We start from the raw sequence: 25,035 nt of genomic DNA, 5'->3' as shown, positions 1-25,035 counted from the left end.
CAGAATTTTTCGTGGATCATCAAAATTTTGAGATCGATTTTTGTCAGGGTTTTTGAGGATCGAATTTTTTGCAGAATTTTATTATTATATTTTCTTGCAGTTTTCCTCCATCGATTGGGCTGTGAATAATGGTTGACAATTCAAAGACTGTGATGACTGAAGTTTTCTCTTCCTCCTCCAATCGTATCACTGAAAATAAATTGGAGGGGATCTCCAACTTTCAACAATGGAAGAAAATTATGAAGTTGGTTCTAACCGAACGTGATCAACAAGATCACTTGTTCAAGATCAAACCTGATGATGTCCCATTGTGGGACACTGTTGATGCTAGAATCTTGGGACAGATACTGAATTCTATGGAGAACCAAATTGTTGATTTGGTAACCCACACATTTGACACTATCAAGGAGTTGTGGGAGTACCTCAATATTCTATACTCTGGACAGATTAACCTTTGTCGCATTTATAATCTGTCTCAAGAGTTCTATAGGGCTGATAGAAAGGGTCATCCTTTGACCCAATACTTTGCTGATTTCAAGAGGATGTATGAGGAATTAAATTCTCTACTTCCTATCTCTTCTAATGTGGAACAAATGCAAAGTCAGCGGGAACAACTTGCTGTCATGGGATTTTTGGGAGGACTTGGAAAGGAGTTTGATTCAGTCTGTTCCCAAATTCTTGGTGGTGATAAGGTAGTCACACTGTCCGAGACATTATCCAGAGTTCTACGTGTTTCCTGTGAGAGTACTACTTCTGTTGACACATCGGCTTTGGCCTCTTTTCCACCCAGCCGTGGGCCCAATAGTGGGGCTGGTAACGGTGGCAATGGTAATAATGGTGGTGGTCGTGGACGTGGGGCTGGTTCTGGTAAACCACCTTCTTTGGGTACTCAAGGCACTTCAAATAGTTCCATTCGGTGAAGACTTGTCACCATTGTGGTCGCCAGGACATATCCAACATTTTTGTTGGAAACTTCATGGCAAACCTCCTCAGTAACAGTTTGCCAATTCTGCTACTAACTGAGTTTGCTATTTCTACATCTCCACAGCCTGAGGATAAGACTATGAAGATGTCTGATGAGGAGTATGCTCGTTTTACCCAGTTTCAGATTTCTCAGTCATCCCAGCCTCCAACTGCCACCTTTGTTCAGACAGGTAATGCCATTGCATGTCTTTCGATTGCTACTTCTCATCCCCGGATCATTGATTCAGGGGCTTCGGATCATATGACTGGTGTCTCAGGTATATTTTCCTCCTTCCAAAAATCATCGTCTAATGTTACTTTAGCTGATGGTTCCTTAGCTAAAGTGACTGGTACTGGTACTGTTCCTGTTACATCTTCTTTGTCCTTATCTTCCGTTCTTTATTTACCTGATTTTCCTTTCAATCTTTTGTCTGGTAATAGGTTTATCAAAACCTATGATTGTTCTGTAACCTTTTTCTCCGACTCTTGTGTGTTTTAGGATCTTACGACGAAGAAAATGATCGGTAGAGGTCGTAAATCGGGGGAGTTATATATACTTGAGGACACTTCTTCTATGGCGTGTTCCAGTGTGGCATCACCTCACCAGATTCATTGTCGTTTGGGTCATCCTTCGTTGGACAGTTTGAAGCTTCTAGATAGTCATTTTCGGTCAATTTCTAGTTTAAATTGTGAGTCTTATCAGTTTGGGAAACTTCACCGTGTGAGTTACCCTCCTAGAGTTAATAAAAGGTCTGACCAACCTTTTTCTTTAGTTCATTCAGATGTATGGGGTCCTTGTCCTGTCGTGTCCAAGTTAAGTTTTCGCTATTTTGTTACCTTTGTTGATGACTATTCCAGGGTTACCTGGTTTTATTTAATGAAAAATCGTTCGGAGTTATTTTCCATCTTTTGTGCTTTTGTGAATGAAGTTAATACCCAATTTCAGACTCCTTTGCGTATTCTGTGTAGTGATAATGTTAAGGAGTATTTTTCTGCTCCCTTTGCTGAATTTATGGTTTAATGTAGTATAATTCATCAATCCTGTTGTGCTTAGGGGTGTCAATAAAGCCCGCTCGGCCCCGAACCCGCCCTAAGCCCGGCCCAGACCCGACCCTGATTTTTCAACCCGAAGGGCGGGTCAAGGTTTAGAAATAGCCTGACCCCGGCAGGGTCGGGTCGGGTTCGGGTTTAAGCCTCGGGTTGAGCCCGACCCGGCCCTGCCCGACCCTGAATTGTTTATAAGTATATATATATATATATATATATATATATATATATATGCTTTTATATATACAATATATAGATATATAGATATTTATATATATTTTATTCTTCTTTATCCTAACAAAAAATAATAAAAAAACACTCAAAACCCTCAAAACCTAAAAGCGATTCACATTTCACTCATCCCATCTCTTTCCCTTCTCTTTCCCTTCATGCGCCGTCTCGAAACCCTATCTCTTTCCCTCTGCGATGTCTGGATTTGCCTTATCTATCGTTCTCGTTTGGACTTTGGAGGAGAAGGCTGACCAAAAGCTACATGCACAACGGCGAAATCGGTGACCAAAGTTTTCAGAGGTAAGCAACAATCTACGACCTTCCTCTCCTTCACTCATAGCGGCAATCCAGTAGCTTGCGTTGTACCTCTCCACTCTCCCTCACTCCCAGCGGCACTTCTATCTCTTCCATAGCAGCGGCGGCATCCAGCTTCTGCAAGTGATTGACGGGTTGATTTCGCTCAGGGAATGTCGATGACGTTTTCTCTTTATATCTCTCCAATTTTTTCTCGTATCAAGAAAATATTTAAAAAAAAAAAAAAATCGAATCTGTGAGGCTAAGTGCCCAACTCTTCTCCCATTATATTAGCTCTTGGATCAAAGCATCTCTTGGAGCCTGTAACTCGACCAGTGAGCCCAACTCTTCTTCCATTATATTAGATTAACAGAACAATCAAAAACCTAGAATGCCAAAGTGTCGCCATATGAAGACTCAAAGAGTCAATTCTCATCATCCCCTACCTATTTCTGGTCGGTTATATCGGATTTAGGTTTTAGATGTCCCATTTTCTATATCCATTACTGTACAAATAGATTTCCTTTCCATTCCCATTCTTTCTTCCATGGTTCCCTTTCCGTACACTCTTCCTCTGTTTTTCTAATACCTTCTTCATATCATTCTTTATTTTGGATTATTGAATTTTTTTTGTGTGGCTTTTAGTAACCTGACCTTCGGGTTAGTGTGATGGTTACACAGTCATGAGATTGATGATGCTTCCCCTGTTTTTTGTCAGCTTAATGTGACACTAAATAATGATATGATGTAGTATGAATCCTGCTTTCATAAAGTTTCAAGAGAGGTGGATTGGAGTTATGATGTAGTATGAATCCTGCTTTCATAAGGTTTCACGAGAGGTGGATTGGAGTGGGTCTTAACCTTGGGTATCTACGGCATGAACTACTCAGACTCCATACTCAGAATTTTTTCTATTTGTATAAGATGTTATATTGGTTAAGGCTTTAATGATCTTAATTTGAGTATTGTGAGCTTATTGCCCTATTTCTTTCTCTTACTTGGCTTTTTGATCGGTCATGGTGTTTGAATGTAACATGATTGGTGCCTTATCAAGAGATTGACCATAGGACAATCTAACGAGATTCATTGAGTGCAGTGTTTATAAGCTATTCATTTTTACTGCTTCAAATTAAGTTAAAATATTTTACTTGCAATGCTGACAAATCCTAGAAAATTACAATCTGATCAACTTTGACATAATAAAAATTACAGGCATAAGAAAAACCATTTCCAAAAATAAATAAATAAATAAATAAAGTCAAGGTCAGGGTCAATCAGGGCCAACCCGACCCTGCCCGACCCTATCAAGGTCGGTTCGGGTCGGGCCAGGTTAAGGAAAACCCTGGCAAGGTCGGGTCAAGGTTGAGGGTTTCTTGGCCCTGCGAGGGTTTCTTGGCCCTGCCAGGGTTGGGTCAGGGTCAGGGTTTAGGCAGGCTCGGCCCAACCCGACCCATTGACACCCCTAGTTGTGCTAACACTCCACAAGAAAATGGAGTGGCCGTGAGGAAGAATAGACATTTAATGGAAGTCGCTCGGTCTCTTTTATTTAAGATGAAAGTGCCTAAAATTTTTTGGGCAGATGTTGTTTTGACTGCATGTTACCTTATTAACCGCATGCCTTCCTCTGTTTTACGTGGTGGTATTCTTTTTTCTTTATTATTTCCTTCTATGCCTTTAGTTGTGTTACCACCACGGGAGTTTGGAAGTGTTTGCTTCATTCGAGATTATCGTCCTAGTGGTTCAAAGTTGGACCCTAAAGCTCTTAAGTATCTTTTTGTTGGCTATTCCCGCACATAAAAGGGTTATCGTTGTTATTCCTTTGACTTACAAAAATACTTTGTTATTGCTGATGTTTCCTTCTTTGAATCCACCCCGTATCATGCTTCTTCTTTTACTGTGTCTGAGTTGGATGATGATCTTCCTTTGTATGTTGTTTAGTCTACTGTTAACATTGTTCCACAGGCTGCCTCATCACGGCACCTCCTCCTATTATGTTCCAATGTCACCAATGGAAAGTATGAGCTCCCCCCGTTTCAGCTACTTCTGCCCCATCTACTTCTTCGCCAGCTGATCCTCCAATAGGTAATCCTTCTTCTTCTGTGGAATCTCTTTCTGATCTTGATATTCCTATTGCTCATCGTAAGGGTGTTTGGAGTTGTACCCAACACCCCATTTCTAACTTTGTTTCTTACCTTCCATTCTTATTTAAATACCATTGAAATCATCCTGTTCCTAAGTCTATCACAAAGGCATTGTCTAGTCCTGGTTGGAGGGCTGCTATGAATGAGGAATTGTTGGCATTGGAGGAAAATCAGACTTGGGATCTTGTTCCCTTACCCTCAGGTAAATCTGCTATTGATTGTCGTTAGGTGTATATGGTGAAAGTGAACCCTGATAGATCCTTGGTCCGTTTGAAGGCCAGCCTTGTGGCGAAGGGCAATGCCCAAGTATATGGTGTTGATTACTTGGATACATTTTCTCATGTGGCGAAACTTACTTTTGTTCGTATTTTGATTTCACTTGCTACTACTTATCATTAGCCTTTGTATCAATTAGATATTAAGAATGCCTTTTTACATGGGGATTTGCTTAAAGAGGTTTATATGGAACAACCTCCTGGGTTTGTTGCTCAGGGGGAGTTTGGCTTGGTTTGTAAGCTCAAGAAGTCATTGTATGGGTAGACAATCCCCTCGGGCTTGGTTTGGTCGCTTCACTAAAGTTGTGTTGGAATTTGGGCTGTCGCGGTGTAGTAATGATCATTCAGTATTTTTCCGCCACTTTGGTGCAGGGAAAATATTTCTTGTAGTTTATATAGATAATATAGTCATTACAGGAGATGATGCTACTGGTATTGAGGACTTGAAGGTATATTTGCAGTAGAAGTTTCAGACCAAGGATATCGGAAAGTTGAAGTATTTCTTGGGTGTGGAAGGGCGAAGAAAGGGATTTTGCTGTCACAGCGAAACTATGTTCCTGATCTTCTTTCAGAGACAGGGATGTTGGGTTCCAAACCTCTAGATACTCCCATGGATCCCAATTTAAAATTTATGGCTGATGATGGTGATACTTTAGGTAATCCTAAGAAGTATCGACGGTTAGTTGGAAAATTGAATTATCTAATAGTGACTCGGCCTGGCATTGCCTTTCCTGTTAATGTGGTGAGTCAGTTCTTATCTGCTCCTCGAACATCTCACTGGGAGGCAGTTGTGCGTATCTTGCGTTACCTCAAAAAGGCTGCTAGACGTGGTCTCCTCTATAGTGATCATGGCCATGGGCGGAAAGAGGGGTTTTTGGATGCTGATTAGGCAGGATCTCCAGTTGACAAGAGGTTCACTACAGGTTATTGTACGTTTGTTGGAGGGAACTTGGTGTCTTGGAAGAGCAAGAAACAAACAATAGTTGCTCGTTGCAATGCAGAATCGGAGTACAGGGCTATGGCCCATGTTACTTGGGTTCGTTGATGATTCTCCGATGCAACTATGGTGTGACAATCAAGCTGCTGTCCATATTGCTTCAAATCCTGTGTTTCATGAAAGAACGAAACACATTGAGGTTGACCATCATTTTGTACGTGAGAAGCTGCAACAAGGGCTGATTTCTCCTATTCATGTTCGTACAGGAGAGCAACTTGCATATATATTTACAAAGTCTTTGGGGAGTCCAAGAGTGGATTATATTTGTAACAAGCTGGGCATGAATAACATTTATGCTCCAGCTTGAGGGGGAGTGTTATCGAGAATTATGTCTTCTCGGTATTAACGCCTGACGCTAATACCGAAAGTAGAAAGGAGAAAAGGGTAGTTTGGTAAAGTTGTTTTATTTATGTTTTCTGGGTATTTTACTATTATGCCCTTAATGGGATTTATTTAATGAAGAAAAGAGGGAGGAAATTGAATTAATCTCTCTCCCCCAAAAGTTTCACCATTGCCTCTCTCTCTCTCTCTCTCTCTCTCTCTCTCTCTCTCTCTCTCTCTCTCTCTCTCTTCTTTTTTTTTCATATTATTTACACGCTCATTTCAGCATTTTGCACCCGAAAATAGCAAAGCAAAACTCATAGAAAAAATACATTGTTTCGGAGAAATTTCGGTATCTCGAAAACTTCGGTCTGGCCAAAATGGCCTTCCGAGACGAGATTTAGTACTATGCATAAAACTAATGAATCATAAAATAAAATTATAAAAAGAAATGTGATATTCGGAGTTCCAATAACTATAGAGGCATAAAACTAGTAAGTCATGCTATGAAATTATGGGAGAGAGTCATTGAAACTCGCTTGAGACAAAAAAAACTACCATTATGGAAAACCAATTTGCTTTTATGCCAGGAAGATCCACGACATAAGCTATTTACTTACTTAGGAGACTCATGAAAAGATGTAGAGATTGCAAAAAGGATCTCCATATGGTCTTTATTGACCTAGAAAAAGCTTATGACAGAGTCTCTAGAGAGTTAATCTAACAAGTACTAGAGAAGAGAAGTGTTTCGAGCAACAACAATAATTATCCCAACTTAATGGGGCCAGCTACATGGATCCAAACAAAACAAAGTAGGTAAAACTGAGGTCTAAACAAAAAAAGGGGGAATTAAGAGATGGGGAATTAAGAGATGGGGAAAAGAGGGATGGGAAAAGAGATGAGAAATGAAAAACTGGAAAATGACAACTAATAGATGGAAAATAAAAAGAAAAATGAAAGATGAAAGTAAGGGGAAAGAGGCACAACCCAGTAAGTCAGGAAGATCTCAGCTAAATGGGGTGGAAATAGTTACAAATATGTATAATGGTGTGGTGACTACATTGACTAGTGTAAGAACTAAGGGCATAGTTTGAAAACTTGTCTCGAAGAGCCATCTCGACCAGGTCGAGTTTTTCGAAATCTCAAGATCTCGCCGAGATAGTGGTTTTTTTTTTTTTTTTTTTTTTTTTTTTTTTTCCCTGAACTATGTTTCGGTGGGCAAATGGCCATAGTTGGCTCTGAAACTTTAAGGGAAGCTTGTTTTAGGCTTAATAAACATATTTAAAGGTTCAAATTGAAAAAAAAAAAAAAAAAAGACATACACACGCACACCCAATTTGGTGCTTTGGATTTGCACCCTTGGTTGGCAGTAAAGGTCGAACCCTTAATGTAAACATTGTTTGAAAGTAAAACAAATAAATTAAGCAATAATGGATGAAGACACACAATCTTGAAAAGAAACAGTTAAAGACTTAAAGTTTCTACTACAAACTACATTATTTACTACAAAGAACAATAAGTCAATTATACATAACATAAGTCCGAAGTCCCAACCACCAACAATAAGTCAATAATACCAACTACCAAGTACAGCGAACAATAATACATAAGTCTCCTAAGTCCCAAGTATGTAAGGCTGTTCGACACCATGAGGTCGTAGATTGGCCTTCGGTGTTTAACATATAAAAAATCCATACCCATAAAATAAGTATGTCATTTTTTTTTCCATAAAATAGATTTTGTGAATAGTAACTTTACCTGCAATGGTTGAATGTAGCCAAATCTGGAGGAATAGGCAGCAATCGATCTCTTAGTTGTGTATCCCAGTAGCAAGGAGTGATGATGGTGTGGCCAAAAAGTGAAGAAACCAAGTTTTTCCCCTTCTCCAGATCAAACCAGCACTCTCTCTAGCGAGAAAGTTCGAAATCTCCAAATAAAAATCGAGTTAGAGCACTTTTATAAAGTGCTTTGTAGCAATTCATCGATATTTTGGCAAGATATTCGAAACTACCGAAATATCGACCGAAATCTCAACCGAGATTTTTGAAACTGTGCAGTTTTTTAATTCGTATAGTATCTTGTCTCGACCAGATCGAGTTTCTCTAGTTTTTCGAGATCTTGCCAAGATCTCAGCGAGATTGTGAACTATGACTGAGGAGGGTCAAGGTAGTGAATTCCCAACTACAATTAGGTTACATCAAGGATCAGCTTTAAGCCCTTATTTGTTTGCACTTATCATAGATGATTTAACCAGAGGCATTCAAGATTAGGTTCCTTGGTGTATGTTTTTTGTTGATGATATTGTTTTGGTAAATGAAACAAAAATAGGGATTAACACCAAGTGAAAGTTATAGAGATCAACCTCAACCTTGGAATAAAAAGGTTTAAGTTAAGTAGAACAAAAACGAAGTATATGGTGTGTAAGTTTAGTTGCACTAGGACAGATAATTAGGTGGTGAAAATTGATAAGAAGGAGATTCCATAAAGAGATTATTTTAGGTACTTGGGATCAATCATAAATAAAGGTGATAAAAAGGATCATGTTTCACAAAGAACTAACCTATGATGGATGACGTGGAGAGGTTGTGTGATCGACACATTCCTTTATAACTTAAAATGAAAATTTTATAGGACAGTCGTATGACCGACTATAATGTATTGTGCAGAATGTTGGGTAGTTAAGAAGCAACTTATAGATAACTCAGTGTAGCTGAGATGTGGAAGTTGAGATGGATGTACGGCAAAACTAGGAAGGATAAAGTAAAGAATGATCAAATTAGAACTAATTTGGGTGTAACTCCGATACATGATAAGCTACGAGAGAGTCATTTGAGGTGGCATGGCCATGTTCAACGAAGACCTTTAGATGCTTCAGTGCGGAGGAGTGATTTGGATTCAGATTGTAGGAGCTAAAAGAGTTAGGGGCAAACCTAAAATGACTCTGGGAGAAGTGGTGAGGAAAGACATCCATAGCTTAGACCTTGTATCAAGTACGACCTTGAATAGAGCTGATTCAAGGGTACAAATCCATATAGCCGACCCCATTTAGTTGGGATAAGCCTGAGTTGTTGTAGTCATGTATTGCCACATGTCAGCTCATGAAGCTATACACTGCACTAGACATAGTGAGATGTAATTTTCCCCACTAATCATATGTTAATCATTATTGGGCTCAAAATTGCAGGCTTAATAAATAAAATGGAATATATTTATTTTTCCTTTTCTTTTTTTTTTTCGTAGTGGGTGGGGGTGGGAGAGAGAGAGAGAGGGGCCTACCAATTTATATCTTCAAAAATCCTGTTGCCAGCTTCCTAGATTACTATAGGGAAACTACCTATTGTCACCAGTAAATTTGTGGCCTATTGTCACAACTCAGTATAACATTCCTATTAGTGGATTGGTTACTCCGTCATTTGAGTAGTTTCAATTGAAAAACAAAGTAAGAAATATTTTCTAAATCTGTATTTTTGGAACAAGCCTCTTTACCTTTCTTCACAAAGCTATGCAGTTCAGCTCTTTACTTGCAGACTTCTACTCAAAATCTACAAGGTGTGGATAGTTCTTGACCTGGTAAATTGCCAGTGCTGATCCATACCCATGGTGAAAATGATTCAAAAATTGACAATGAGCACACCCAGAATTCAGGTTTCAATTGCTGAGTTATTTACTCTAAATCTAGAAGGCGTGGATAGTATAAATTCTTATCAGAGCCCCGATAACACAATGCAAAATATCTGATACTGCACAGGTATTTCTGGAGAAAAAGGTTCAATCTCCCTATTATGCTACAGGTTATTTCACTGAACCCGAATGGTTTATTGTCTCCCTTCCAACCCCCCCACCCCCCACCAAAAAAAAGAGTACAGCGTATCTTGCATTGAAGCATATTATAAGCTCTAAATAGTTTATACATGTCATATCTGCAAATTGATATAACTACATATATGTAAAAAGATGTGTTCTTATTTCATGAAAAGAAGCTAAATCTGTATCTCGAAAATATTCGAACCAACAATTGGCAATCAAATAATCTGTCTGATAGACTTGATTGAGTATCATGACCATATAGGATCTTTTGTTCCAAACCAAGTTATGCTATATTCAATTGAATGAGATTATTTTTTCAGAAAACAATTCACCAGATAACCTAAGTAAAACCAGCTCTAGCAAGAGAAGTGTCATGAGGAAAAACTTAGAATTCATGGTACCCATGTGGTACTCTGCAAGGACTGAAACTATTAGATTTATAACCAAGATGATGTGGCCCAATCTTTTCTACTTAGTATTATATCATGTCTAAACTGAAAAAAAGCTTCCAGGGGAGGGTTTCCCCTAACTTACATTAAAGAGAGCCAAAAAAAAAAATTCTGGGGGTGATTCTTCATTTTATTCAGGTATCAAATTGAGGAAACATGTGTCCTATGAGAACCAAGGGAATAAGACTTGTAGCTCTCATTTTGAACCCTTGCTTCTCTTTTTTTTTGTTTTTTTGGTAATGGAACCCTTGCTTCCATCATGCCTAGTTATAGTGTAAAACACATTTAGCTTTGTGAATATTCATTTGAAAGCTTCCCCAACCTCTCCCCACCCCCCCCCCCACCCCACAAAAAAAAAAAACAACGCAGAAGCTACAAGACAAGAAATTGAAATCTCCTAATCGCCATTTGTAATTCTTCAAATGCTTTTAATTAGGGCTGCAACAAGGTTGGGTTGGGCCGGGCTTTATAGAACCCTAGCCCAACCCTAAGACTCCTTAACTGGGCCCAGGCCCGACCCGACCCTGACTCAGGACCAGAAAAATCCAACCCTGACCCGCCCTCAAGGTCAGGCCGGGCTGACCCTGATTGGCCTTGATCATGGGGAGGGGAAGGAAATGCATGGGCTGGAATGTGCCAGGGAGAAAATTATTAACTTTACGTAAAATAACATTGTAATAAAATGTATTATATGATTATATCACTTATTGTCTTCATATATAATATATTATATAACAAAATGCGGGTGGCATTTAAAGTTTATAATATATAATATATATATTATATCAATATATATTTTATAGTATAACTTAAAACAGGGTCAGACCGGGTCGGGCCAGTCTTAGCCCAAGGCCTCAACCCTAACCCGACCCAACCCTAACTCAGGGCCAGAAATTTCGAGCCCTGACCGGGCCCCTCAGGGCCAAATATCCCAGGCCCTGTTCGGGCTCAGGGTGGGCCAGGGCGGGTTCGGGCCGACAGGGCCAAACTTGCACCCCTATTTTTTATTGTAAGACAGCAAGAAAATTAAATTTGTGAGCCTAATGAATTTATGCATGTCTTCATGAGAATAAGTAGCAAATGATTCACAAAAGAATTATGAACTAGGATATATAACCTCATAACATCATATATGGCAAATGCCTCTGTTTCATAACCCAACTTCTCGCCACCCTGGAAAAAAGAGAGAATTTTTATCAAAATTAGGAAATATAGGATCGAATAACTAAGAAAATATTATATGCACAAAATAAAGAAAAAATCCTACTAAGAAAATACCATATTCACAAAATAAAGAAAGAACAATTCATAAAGAAACTAAGACATCATAAAAACAAAGTACTTGAACAATATAACAGCAAATAAGGGGAAAAAGCTGCGACAATTAGCTCAAGTCCAGTTACACGAAGTATTTGGATGGAGAGAAACAGAAGGGTCTATGAAGAGAATGCAGAACCAGCCTATGAGATCAGAATGAGGGCTTTACATGTAAGCCCACTCCAGCCTTCAATTTCTCAAGATTCGAGGTTGAGGGAACATTCTGCATCCTACACTAGAAGAAAATAGCTGTTCTTTCCCATGCAATCTAGTTACTGCAAGCATTTGTACAGGGCTTTGTTAAGTATACCAGAGTTTCTCTTCTCAATCTTCAGCAAGAATTTCTGATTTATTGTGAGTAGAAAGGTAAAAAGATAACCAGTCCAACAAATCCTGTGGTGTGGATGATCCAATGTGTGTAGGTCTTGAAAGTATTACAGTAAAAAAAGGGAAAAAAACTCTCGTTCCGCCCCTGCAGTCAGAATCCTCTCTTAAGCCGGTTTTTGGGGAATAATATACATATGATGATGGTTGGAAGTTTGAGCTTCAATCTAAAGAAACGGCAGAATAGAAATGTTCGCAGTGAAGAAGGGTAAACATTGGATGGTTCCAAAGAACTGCAATGAATGCTTTAAGCAATCCAAAAAAAAAAAGGGGGGGGGGGGCGCAATGATGTATAAGTGTCCATGTATGAATAATTTTATATATAAGCGTGATTATGTATACGAGTATAATCATAGTATTGAATCTCGTTTTGGCAAGGCCATTTCGCCGGACCGAAATTTCCGAGATACCGAAATATTGGCGAAATTTCGCCAAAATTTGATACTTTTTGTGCAAGCGGTTGGTCATTTTGGTAGGTTTTAGGCCAAATTAAAGCCTCAAACTTCATGGAAACCCTATTTTAGGCTATATAAACACATGCAAATGTTCATATTGCAAAAATAGTCACCCAAAGTGGTGATTTGGATTTGCACCCTTGATTGCCAATATACGGTCGAATCCTAATGTATAATTACACATTGTTTAAGTACTAGAGGACATAATAAGCAATTTAAACAGTAAATCATACAAACATAGAGTCAACAACTCATAATATTAAGTACATAATTTGGATGACATCAATACACTCTCCTAATACAAGTCAAGTGTCTACTAATCATAATTATTGCGCCGTCCAAGATCGATCTCACTCATAGTCTGAGGACCTGACGTGCATTGTCCTCTGACTGTAGGACATATGAATGTCACGCCATAGTTTGGGAGAAGAAACGAGTATAATCCATAGTTGTCATGGCGTCCTGGCGCTGGAGGTCAGTGCATATCGACCTACGCCATGGCATCCTGTCTCTCTTTCCCTCTTCGATTTCTTCTTCCTGCCTCTCTTTCCCTCTTCGATTTCTTCTTCTTTAATTTTTTGTTTCTTCCCCAACCTTAGACCCACTCCCTGCTTCCCTAAATCTCCTATTTTAGCCTTGGTTTAGTAACCTGCAACTAAGACATCTGCCAGATCTGATTTCAGATCTCACCATTCGGTTGCTAGTAGAATTTTGGGCTATTTCTCGTTGGGATCGACAGACCTTGGTGCTGCGATTTTGTTCCAGAAATTGCAGGGAGAATCGTCTTCATAAGAAGGAGTTTCCTCTGCTGGAACTACTCCAGTTCACCGCCTCTCTGCCTCTCTTTCTATCGTGTAATTGCAAGGTTGAAGAAGACATTAAGTCTTTAAAATTGCAAGTAAGGACAACTTATATTATTTATATAGAACCCCTTATATTCTCTATTGCTATTCTGTTTAATCCATTCAGTTTTCTCTTTAACTCCATTACATTACAGTTCTGCCACTCCTTTACAACTTCAGATTAATTACAATTCTGCCATTGCTCTTATAAATCTTGATTTATCTACTAGTTTGCCATTCAACTTTGGATTTAATTACAATTCTGCCATTGCTCTTACAAATCTTGATTTATCTACTAGTTTGCCATTCAACTTTGGATTTAATTACAATTCTGCCATGGTCAACATGATCGCCATGGCGGGCGACGTGTCGATATATCGATCAGACACCACTCCATCGACTTGGATCGCCATGACGCCATGACAACTATGGTATAGTCCTCCACAGTTGCCATGTAAATTGCATCATCGATATACTGAAGGTAACCTATCCTATGATATGGGTCTGCAAAGTGTGAAGAACTACCCACTGATCAACTGTGATATGACGCCTCTGGGAGCATGTACTGGTACGGCTGGTGAGTTGGATATAATAAATTCATCACTAACCAGCATGTATTGATCATATGATTTTCAAAAAAAAAAAAAAAATTTTTGGAGAATATGGTTTACCTGAAATAGTGGAACAAGCTCTAATGATGTGCTAGAAAGCTTCAAAGTTAGGGCCCTGTTAATGGTTTGACTTGGTTGAACGTAGGAGAGTGTGGAAAGCGTAAGGTAGAAAAGGAAGAGTTATGGGTCTGACATTGGAGTTCTCTAATGGAACTTTGAACTACAGGCAAGCCAAACTTCAAGTTACTAAGTGTAGTGATGAGCACATTTATGTGTGAAATCTTAGGGTCATAAAGCATGCATTTTTATACTTGGAACAGAGCTACTCGAGGTTTTTGTTTGTGTTTTCAGGTTTTAGGCGAATTCTTGTGAAAATGGAGCAAGTGATGCTAAGGAGCCATTTTTAAGTTGTTTAGTGGTGTTTGGCAGTAGCTGGAAGCGCCCAGGAGTCGAGAAAATCAAGTTTGGATTGAGCACTGAAAGAATCACGCCAATCAATCAAATTTGAACGTGAATATAGTGGGCCCCATAGTATAATTTTGAGGTGTTAATAGTATGGATGCGTAGCCCGTCGAGTCAGCTTCCCAACGGTTCAAACAGCACTTGATTCCGAGTTGAAACGAACAAGTTACGGCCGTTTCCGTAACGACGCACAAAAATGGCATGTAGGGGTTTGTTTGTAATTATCGAAAATTGGCCAGGGACAAAGTAAAGCAGAAGTTTGGATTCGAGGGGCCATATTGCAATTATCAAAAGTCGACTTGTCTGTTAGCCGAAAGATTCCATTTGGAAGGCTCTGGAGCAGTCCAGCTTCAACTTGAGATATCTTGGGCTCCCGAACTCCAAATTGAACGAAATTTGGGTCTATTTTGGGTGATTTTTCGCAAGGAATGCAACAGTGAGGCCTATATAAGCATCCCACCCTCCATGCTTTTTTAGAGGACAGCTTTGGTATTTAATTAATTGATTGAGTGGAAATCCCAATCATCATCATCACACTCTCTCTCCTCCAACTTTCCAAGGGCACTTTTGGAATTGTACTATGGATAGATTTCTTTTGAAAAATATTCTCTTATCCTTGGAAGGTTGAAAAGTCAAAGATGCCTTGATCTCATTGCTTGGAGAAGACACCTACAAAGAAAAGGAAGCACAAGAATAGAATTAGAAAGTTACTTTTTAAAAAATAGAAGGTTTATGTAGCTAAAATTTTTATCTCTCCCTCTTTCTATTTTTCTCTTTTTTCTTGGGGATCAAGCTATGTAAAGGAAGGAGAAGGGAATATTTCTCCTACCTCTTCTCCCTTCTCCTCTCCTTCCCTATAAATACCCCTAGCCACTCTCTTGTAAACTAGTTCAATTACTTAGTAAAATTTCTTCTTCTCCTCCTTCTAATTTGTGATTTTTTGCTTTCTAGTTCTTAGTTTTGATTTTATAAGCTTAGTTCATGGTTGTAATAGGTTTAATTCAAGCTTTACTTTCAATTCATGTCTTCAATATGGTTGTAATAATTCTTGTTTAGGTTTTAAAGCTTTCTAGTCTAGGCTTCTAAATTCTAGTGAGAAGATTTAGAAGACTTGGAAGAGGAAGCAATGCAAGGATTAATCAAGTGTTCAAGCTTCATCAAATTACATTCATGCAAGGCCTAGTTAATTCATGCACTTTCAACTTTGGCAGAAGGGAGTATCAAGTTCTTATTTTTATTTTTGTGTTCTTCTTATTCTCAACCTCTTAATTCTTCTAGTTTCTAATTTCTTCTTCTTATTCTCTACCTCTTTCTTCTTCTATTAGTTTTATTTTATTAGTATTCTCATCTCCATTAGTCCCTCCATTCTATTAGGAATTTTCAGTCTCCATTATTTTTATTTTCATTCTCATTCTCTATCTCTCTAATTCAATCATGCTTTTAGGATTTTTATTTTTTATTCACTATTATCATTATGCATTATGGTAGGATTTTAATTTAATAATTTTTGTTTTAATTTCAGATTTGGTAGCACCATTTTAAGTGTGAGAAGCAAGCAAATTTCAATCCGGTTCAAGCCCCTTCGGGTTTTACATCTCTAATCTCTTAGTCTCATTCTCCCTCTCTAATCTCTTTCTTTTGGTTTTTTTATGTGGTTGTGATGTGTGGCTGCAATTTATTCCTTCGAATCCGCGTTAGTTTTGATAGGTTAGATGCTTATGTGTTAGGACGCCAATTCAATTCGCTAGATGCTTGTGAGTTAGGATGCGTTAATTTTCGTTAGTTTAATTAGTTCAATCCAATACCTTAATTTGGCTCACTTTGCATTGCTTTAAAGTGAGTAAAATAGAGTGGCGTACATCTCCTTGAGTTCGACCCGTAGCTACGATTGATCCGTACGCTTACGGTTATTATTTCTTGCAAACATGTAGCAACAGCAAAAAAGGTACAAAATTTCCCTTCTCCTCCCTTCTTCTCAAGGAGACTAGAGCTGCAAAGTTCCACTCTCAATCAAGGTTACCTTATGATGCAATTAAACATTCGGTTAATCATGGTTATTTATGTAAATTGCAATTTTAATTTTATTTTGTTGGAATTAGTCAGAAGTTAGTAAGAAGTTGAGTTAGAGCTCATTTTTAATTCTGTTTCAATTTAGATTACAAGTGGGAGTCAGTGAGCCTATTGTTGGATATATTGACATTTGACGTGTGTCCATCAAACCCAATTTAGTTGGATTTAATTAATTAATTACATTTTTTATTATTTGCTTGTTATAATTGTTATTTTTTGTGCAACAGCCCAATAGTACCATTACTTGTTCTCAACTATGAACAGACTTGGGCACTTTGTTCTAGGGTTGCCGTATTGTATAATTCGCAATAAGGATTGGTCGGAAATATAAATACAGACACTTTAATGTGTAGAACATTGATCCATTGAAATTCCTGAATGGTTCACCGCCAGTTGTGTATGGCAACAGGAATTTCTGGTAGTCTCTTTATCCCATACTTGGGAGGCACTTATTGACTTATTGTTACATTTGTATTTTGAGTGTTTGTGGTGTGCCGATGGTTGATGTCTACCAATAAGACTAGCTACACACCAGCCGCTCGACATACACTATATAAATGGTAATGAGGGTGTCAAGGTGACACTCAATAAGGTTTCCACTGCCAGTTTAGGGAGAACATCCAAGAGAGAGAGTTGTCGGACTGTGACTAGTCGAAATCTAGGACCTGGTAATTGTTTTGAAAAGAATTTGCAAAAAGTGTTTATTTTATTGTTATTATATTAAAAAAATTATATTTGAAAAGTGTTTCAAATGTTTTTGGGTCCAATCAATGTTCATGACACTCTCATAATTGAATGCAATGGATTTAATTACATGGCTGTGATTTCATTCCATGGTTTCAAGGTCCATTACGAATGTTGGTAGTGTGGAGGATAAGTATAATGAAAATATCTACCACTGGGAGTTTTCAGGTTACACCTTTTGTAGTATCATCCTTTTGTGCAATTAAGGACAACTTAAAGGCTACCCTTTAGGATCACACCACTTGACATGATTTAGTCTGTTAGATTGCAATCTCCTAACTCAACTTTTCTATTTAAGAGAAGTTGTGGCTGAAACCCTGATTGCAAAACAACACAATTTAGAGAAATTGATTGAAGAGAGAAAAAGAGAGTCTTCTTCTTCTTCTTCAAGCTTGGGATTCAACCATTGGAGAAGGTGCATTTGACAGTGATCATGTTTGAGTGCTGCATTCTTTTGGACGAGCACACCACTTGTGTGTTCTAGGTAACCATGAAGCACGTTGTTAGATTTATTCGATGTGTTCATTAAGATCCTTGTTCCATAAAAAAATTTGAGATACATAATGCGTCAAATCGCTTCCACCGCCACCATCACCTATACATGAATGCAATCCTTCAACTGGAAGGTGGAAATGGATTGAACGAAATTTGTTGGTTCCGTACACTGCTAATAGCTTTGGTGTGTTCTCTCTCCTCTCATTCATCTTCTCTGTTTTGTTTGATTTCACCCCCCCCATCTCAGATCAGATCTTCTGCTTCCCTTATTTCTCTTCTAAGACTACTCTTCTTCTTCTTCCCTCTTTCTGATGCAGCATCAAAGGGCCACATCAAGAGGAAGAAGAGGAACAAGCCCCACTCCCATGTGGGGCCCATTGAGTAGCTAGTTAGGGTTGGCCCTTGGCCCCCATACTTAGTTAATTACTTAGTAGTTTACTTACATTTTCTATACTTAGCTTTATTTTCTATTTTTTAAATTGAACCGATTTAAATTGGTTGCATCCAATTGGTTCAATTGGTCTAATTTAAGTGAAGTGCTCCTATTGGCTAATTGGTTCTTAAATCTTGTTCGCTAGTAGGGAATCTTCTTTTGAATCAGCTGTTTTAAGTTAGAATTCTCCCTTCCACGACTTTAGAAGGGTAGTTTAGGAATCTTTTAAGTTTTTTTGTTTTAAATTAGGATTTCCTCCCTTCCACGATTTTTGAAGGGCTTTAGAATTGTAATTTGATTCAGCCAAGGAATAATATTCCAAGGCTGAATCTTGGATGGCCCTTTGGCCCTATTATTATATATATGAATAAAGAAAAACAGAAGAGATAGTTTTGAAGTCTCCCAATCATGAAGTTTTCTCTGCTGCATTGTTGCTGCTGCTACTGCTCTTTAGAGTGTTTTGCCTTGTGGTTCTATCAAGGAAGAAGGACAGGTGGATCTCCTGTGACTCCTTGCACCATGATGGCCAGGAGGATCCCTATCCGAAGGTGGTTCTATCCTTCAAACCTGTCGAAGCTTGCTGCCAGTGGAACCTCTAGTAAGTTTGACACCCAAATTCTTCTTCTAATCCTCTAAACCCTTCCCCCCATTCGATCCCCCTTTTTATTTGTTTAAAGTTCATAAACCCTAACTCATTCTTAGACCTGTCCAGCATAATTCCCTCATCAGAATTGTCTCAAAGTCACTCAGCTCCTTTAGATCATTCCCTCTGTTCGATCCCATTCCCAACCCCATCTGAACACATAAACCCTAGTTCCCTTCAATTCTACCAGATCTAGAAAACCCTAAATTGCAGATCCCACATATCCAGCCATCAAAATCTCATTCCCCTTTGGCCGAGTGTTCTTCTCTGCCACTGGAAAGGTCGACCAGAAGCCCTTGACACTTGACAGAACTATCCTTCTAAACCCTAAAATCATATTTTTCCTGTTTCCCAAAACCCTAACCCTACAAGTTCCAGATTTTCAAATTTTGTTTAAACCTAGTGAAACCTACTTCATTACACTCCTTGAGACCTACCTTACTTTATGGTTTATCACAATCACCCATTCCATTCATCTTAACCCTAGTTTTGCCCTAATTTCCATAATTCTGCCTTTTCGAACCAGCAGCCCCTTTTACATCCTATTGCTTGGCCTCTAGTAGGATTCATTCCCTATCTAGGGCTACATTACTTTCCCTCTCTTCTTTATTAGCAGTATTGTTGTACTCTCTCCCTATTCCCTGTACCTGCAGTACTTGTTGGTTTGGAGAAAATTTCTAGAACTCCATCAATGCGACTCAGTTCAGACTGGGACTTCTTGGAATACCTTTCTCTGTAGAAGGTGACACGTCATACTGAGTTTCAGTCTGAAACTCAACGGAAACTGTGAGATACTTACCTGAAACTACATCTGGTTCTGCATCCATTGCCCTTTGATAGTTCAGAAATTTTTATTTGATTAACGACCTGATTTCAAGAGCTATTATTGACCACTCATATGAGGTCTATATGTTGGAAGTTCATGCCTAAAATTTCTGGTTAACTCGAGACCCGTAGAGGAAGTTCTTCCACCGGAATCGATCTCTCCTTACCACTGCCTCATGGCTTTTGCCATTGTTTAAGGTTGAAGAAGGATTTAAGACCTTCTATTTACCCTTACACAGTTAAACCCCTGTATCTTAATATTAAAAAATAAACCCCCAATTATGGAATTTAATTCCAGTTTATATCCATCTCTAAATTACTTTCCAGAATAGCCTTTTACTTTTAGATTTAATTCCAGATTGGTCCCCAAATTCTGTTATTTACTTCTAAGGACTTGCCTTGCTTCAAATATTACTGATTTGCCACTGAACCTTTATTCGAGTTATTTACTACTCATGTGGGCCCATAGAGATCCAATTTGAGGGTTTCAGAACCCAGGATCGCATCACCTTCCTCTATTCCTCCTTTCCTCTTCTTCCTCCTAACCCCCTCCCCCTCAAATATTTGATTTCCTTTGGGGGTTTTTCCCCTTCTTCCCTCCTTCTTTCTTCTTCTTCCTACTCCTCCCCCTTTTGATTTCCATTGCCCCCCAACCGTCACATACAACAATGTGTCTAACGTGGTCAACATGCATGTCCATGTCCGGAACATGTCAACCTAGGAAGTTCCTGTTGGAAGCCATACTTCATAGATCATAGAAAATAGGAATTGAATAAATTTTACTAAAACTTGTTATTAAGAAATTTACCAAATGCTATGGAAAACTACTTTATAATGCTTTCCAAGTTTTTATGAAATAGTTGCTAGTCAAAAGAGAAAAATAACATCCAGATATAACGAGTTACAACCAAGGTATCAAGTATCGATATTGGGCAGTGTATTGGAAAGCCGGTTTTAAGAGATGTATCAGAGAGACGCTGGACACGCTTTGATATTGCATGGATATGCTTATGATACATGAAAAGCTAAAGTTTTAAGAATTGTACACCATAAATAAATATTAAATAATGAAATCCAACCAATATCAGGCTAACTTTGTCTTTATGGCATCTATGTGATTCAAATCTTCATTGACAAGTGCAACATCAAACCCAAGGTACTAAAACTCGGGTCTCGGTACCAACTTGGCTCTTGGAAAAACCGAGTCGAGTCGAGATCTCGCCGAGTTGGTGCATTTATTTTTTTTTTGTTGAGTTAGGTAAATACATAGTAGATGGGTCATTTCCATGGGTCAACCTGAGATCCGAGATCTCGCCAAGATATGTCGAGTTCTGTCGAGTTAGGTGAGGTATTTAAGTGGTAGGTGGGTTACAAAATGGGTCAAAACCAAGACCCGAACCGAGATCCGAGATCTCGGTGAGATATTGCACTTTTGAGACTCGCAGGCAGTATCGTCTTGGTTTTTTTAAAAACCGAGAAACTCGGCGAGATCTCGCGAGTTCTCGAACTATGATCAAACCTGCTAATAAGTAATGAGAAGCAATTAAGCAAAAAGATTTGAAATTAATACTATGTGATACAACTTTTCATTGACAAGTACAAATTTTTGCTTGTTTAATCACTAGAATAGGAAGAATTTTTCTTTCAAAAACTAGGATTTTGGGGTTTTGGCACCCTGTGTATCGAGTGTATTAAAGAAGGTGGACCTCGGAGCAACGGTAAGGTTGCTCTATTGGGACCTAGTGGTCGCAGGTTTGAGTCGGGAAATAGCCTCTCCGCAAAGCGGGGGTAAGGCTGTGTACATTATGACCCTCCCCAGACCCCGCAGTGATGGGAGCCTCATGCACTGGGTATGCATTTTATTGGGTGTATTACCGTATTGGTTTGATATCAATTCTCAATTGTATGAACAGAGTTGAAACCATGGTTACAACTATCAGACATATGGAAATGTTTTCTCTCCCCCACCCCCACCTCCCTCTTTTGGAGGAGGGGGAGGATATCATACAACTTTACATACCAAATTACCAACAGTACGAACATGAATCTAGGTGGATTGTCATTAGTGAAAACAGAGACGCATGTCTAGACAGTGAAATGATTTTACCAGTTTACCACAAAACTTGCACCAGGAATAAGTCTAACAAAGTCTTAATGGAGTGCACACATTCTAATGGATAAGATTGTTCCTGGTTTCATATTGTTGTAATTGCTTCAATTGGCTCAACCTTATGGATCAATCACGTACAATTAGATAATACTTGTGACCTTAAAAGGAGAAAGGGGGAGGGGGAGAGAGAGTTTGTGTGTGTGTTCTCAAGAGAAAGAAAAAAAAAACTCCCTACGTGTGTTCATGTGTGCTTTCCAGCAAGTTTGGTAAAATAAAGAATAGTGCTTACCTTTGTTGTCCCAGTGGAGTTTATATATAGATAGATTGGCTTCTCAGCATCCTCATACTGAAGGTACAAAAATTCAGCTAGGATCAACTCTGTGACGGAAGGAACAAGAGACATGCCCAAATATACAATTCGATTCTTGTACAAGTATGATGCTAGATCTGGAGGAGGTTGCTCCCATGCATTTCCTCTCAAAAAAGGAATGACCTGTTAAAATATCAATGCCCATGGAGGCAGTAGAAAACCAAAGGAAATGCCAATTAGAAAATGAAGCAACATTCAATATATTACATGCAACAAGTAACAACATCAGGGTGTGAGAGGAAATGATACATAACTTCAATAAGGAGCAAACAACAAAATGTATAGCAACATTGACCTGACCAATCTAATCGTACCATAGACATACAAAACATTAAGACATTCTAAATGAGAAAAAAAGAGAGACATGGGAAATATATAAAAAGAAAATCACTAAAACAGATCACTTTGATAATATTAAGAAATAGATACTTTTAGTTTAGTATGTCGATGAATGGTAGCAAGAAATAGCAAGAGACTGAACCCTTGAAAGTCAGTTTTTTAAGGTTCATCATCGAAAACATACCTTAGAATAGGACAAACGCAAAGTAATTCATGCCCCCACATTAACAGTTCCATTCATCCAAAAGATGCCCATTTTAACAAAAAAACATAAGTAAAAGTAAGAACAGATGGTACTACTGCCCCTATTTCCAAGTAACAACCAATAAGCAATTTGGTGTCCTGAACCTTAAATCAATTTGATTATGATGTCATCTTCAACGTATAGGATTGATCCTTTTGGTGGCAACTAAACACATCTTAAGTGTATCAAGGACCAAGCAAACTTTGTATTTGGAATGTTAGAAGAACCAAATCTTTTCAGTTTAAACTTTAAATCTTGCTATCAATATGATTACCTAAAAGTAAGGGGGATTTTAAAATTCAGATATAACCTGAGCTACAAAGGAGTACTAGTTCACCTATACACTTTTTTCTTTTTGGATAATGAGGATTAGGAAAATCAATAAATATGAATATGAGATCATCATGTTTTGCAAGTGGATATAGGAAGGACATACCCACTACTATATGCATGCCATGTTGTACTTAAATTCAGTGCAGACGGTAGAACTTCAACTCAGTGTGAAAAAAAGCAGAATGGTTCAGTAATTGATACAACCTCAAAACATGAACTGGGATAAACAATAATCTTGTGTAAGTTAGCCAATGAATCTGTGAGAAGAACAATAATTTCCACAATCCTATAGGTTTCAGCAAAGGGCAACCCAAATACATTGGGGGATCCTGGGCTCCTAGCCACCCAAACGAATTTTACACTTTCACCAGGAAAAGGCTCCCTACAGTTACACCTAAGCTCAATATCACATCGGGCAACCAAAATGTAGGTCGAGAGTGCAAAATGCAATATTTTCTCTGTCTGTATCCTAAAAATTTCAGTCTTTAGTCGGTTCTCAATGAAATAAGATCCTAAATACTTGAACAGAAAGATCAAACATTAAGTAAACTCCATGACTGTCTAATTATACTCTCTCCGTCATTCGGAATCCAAGAGTAATAAGAAAAAATGCAGCCAAGAAAGCATTTCGGGCGCCAAGGAATGTACCATGGTGACGACACCTCTCTTGCCGCGGGAACCGGACGAGATGGATGACGGATTGAGAGACGAAGGACGAAATTTTTGACCGCCGAAATCGCCAGTGACACTCCCACCAACAAATGGAGCAATTAGGTTGCTGGTTAGAGAAGCTTTCACAGAAACACTAGCAGAGGGATTCAAGATATGTTTTGAGTTTCTAGTTCTTGAATTCGGAGTTGATAACAATCGAGTGTCGAGCGAAAAGCGCGAAGACATGGTGGCTACTTCCATGGCGGGTAACGGAAGAGAAGAAGAAGAATAAATAGTTACTGCATCAGTTGACGTTGAGACACAGAAGAACACGGTACAGACGAACTGAGATAAGAGAAGTAGAGAGCGATACAAGGGTTTCTTATTAAAAATTGTTCTTTTTCAAACAAATTTAAAACTCACGGCAGCGCATAACTTATGGGAAAAAGTTCTCAGTCCCACACTCCCATGAGTCTATATCTCTCTTCCCCATGTGAAAAGACACTTCTGCTCTCTTGTTTTAAAGAGGAGAGAGATAGACACATGAGAGGGCTGGTGTAGGCCACACTCCCGTACAGAAAACTGCTTCCCTTAACATTTTAAGTAAATCTTAATTTTTCCTCAAGCACTAGAACCATGGTTATGCGCCTAAATTACACTGTCCCCCTGTGTTTCTTATAATTACAAACATATCCCCTGCTTTTCAACCTAATTAACACTTAAAACCCAGGTCGTTAGGAAAATCTGTTTGTTGCTAATGGTAGGAACTTTTAATAATTTTTAGGGAAAAAGTTCTCTGTCCGGGAGTGTGGCCTACGCCAGCACTCCCATGAGTCTATCTCTGTCCTCCCCATGTGAAAAGACATCTTTGTCCCCTTATTTTAAGGAGGAGAGAGATAGACACATGGGAGTGCTGGCGTAGGGCACACTCCCGCACAGAAAACTGCTTCCCTAATTTTATGACCATTCTACGCTTGAGAGTGTAGAATTGCAATTTTGCCCTTACTCTACTCCTTACCGTAGTCATCCATGTTTCTAAAAACACTGTGGAGCTCACTCACCTCTTCCAACTCACTCTCCACCGGAGAGCTGTAGCCACCGATTGACCCTATCTCCCACTACTTCCTACTGTAACGCCCCCAAATTTAGGTTAAGGATATGGTGTAGGCCATCACGGGCCGC

General features: G+C 38.7%; 1 protein-coding gene across 2 annotated transcripts in view; it reads right to left on the bottom strand.

Moving 5' to 3' along the window:
• The window catches only part of LOC122668105 (ATP-dependent Clp protease proteolytic subunit-related protein 4, chloroplastic), a 36,186-nt gene extending 11,951 nt beyond the window's left edge, over positions 1-24,235 (bottom strand). Inside the window, exons 1-3 of one of the 2 annotated variants that reach the window (XM_043864679.1) lie at positions 23,851-24,235; positions 22,206-22,409; positions 11,643-11,698 (exon numbers count right to left, since the gene is read on the bottom strand). In XM_043864679.1, coding sequence (XP_043720614.1) covers positions 11,643-11,698; positions 22,206-22,409; positions 23,851-24,114 — 524 coding nt within the window. In that variant the 5' untranslated portion in view covers positions 24,115-24,235. The remainder of the gene's footprint in view (positions 1-11,642; positions 11,699-22,205; positions 22,410-23,850) is intronic. The other variant, XM_043864687.1, reaches the window with a different exon arrangement.
• Between the last annotated feature and the right edge of the window lie 800 nt (positions 24,236-25,035).

This window comes from Telopea speciosissima, chromosome 1 (genome assembly GCF_018873765.1).
Source record: "Telopea speciosissima isolate NSW1024214 ecotype Mountain lineage chromosome 1, Tspe_v1, whole genome shotgun sequence".
Taxonomy (NCBI): Eukaryota; Viridiplantae; Streptophyta; class Magnoliopsida; order Proteales; family Proteaceae; genus Telopea; species Telopea speciosissima.
The sequence above is the reverse complement of the archived record's forward strand: the minus strand, read 5'-3'. Positions and strand labels throughout refer to the sequence as shown.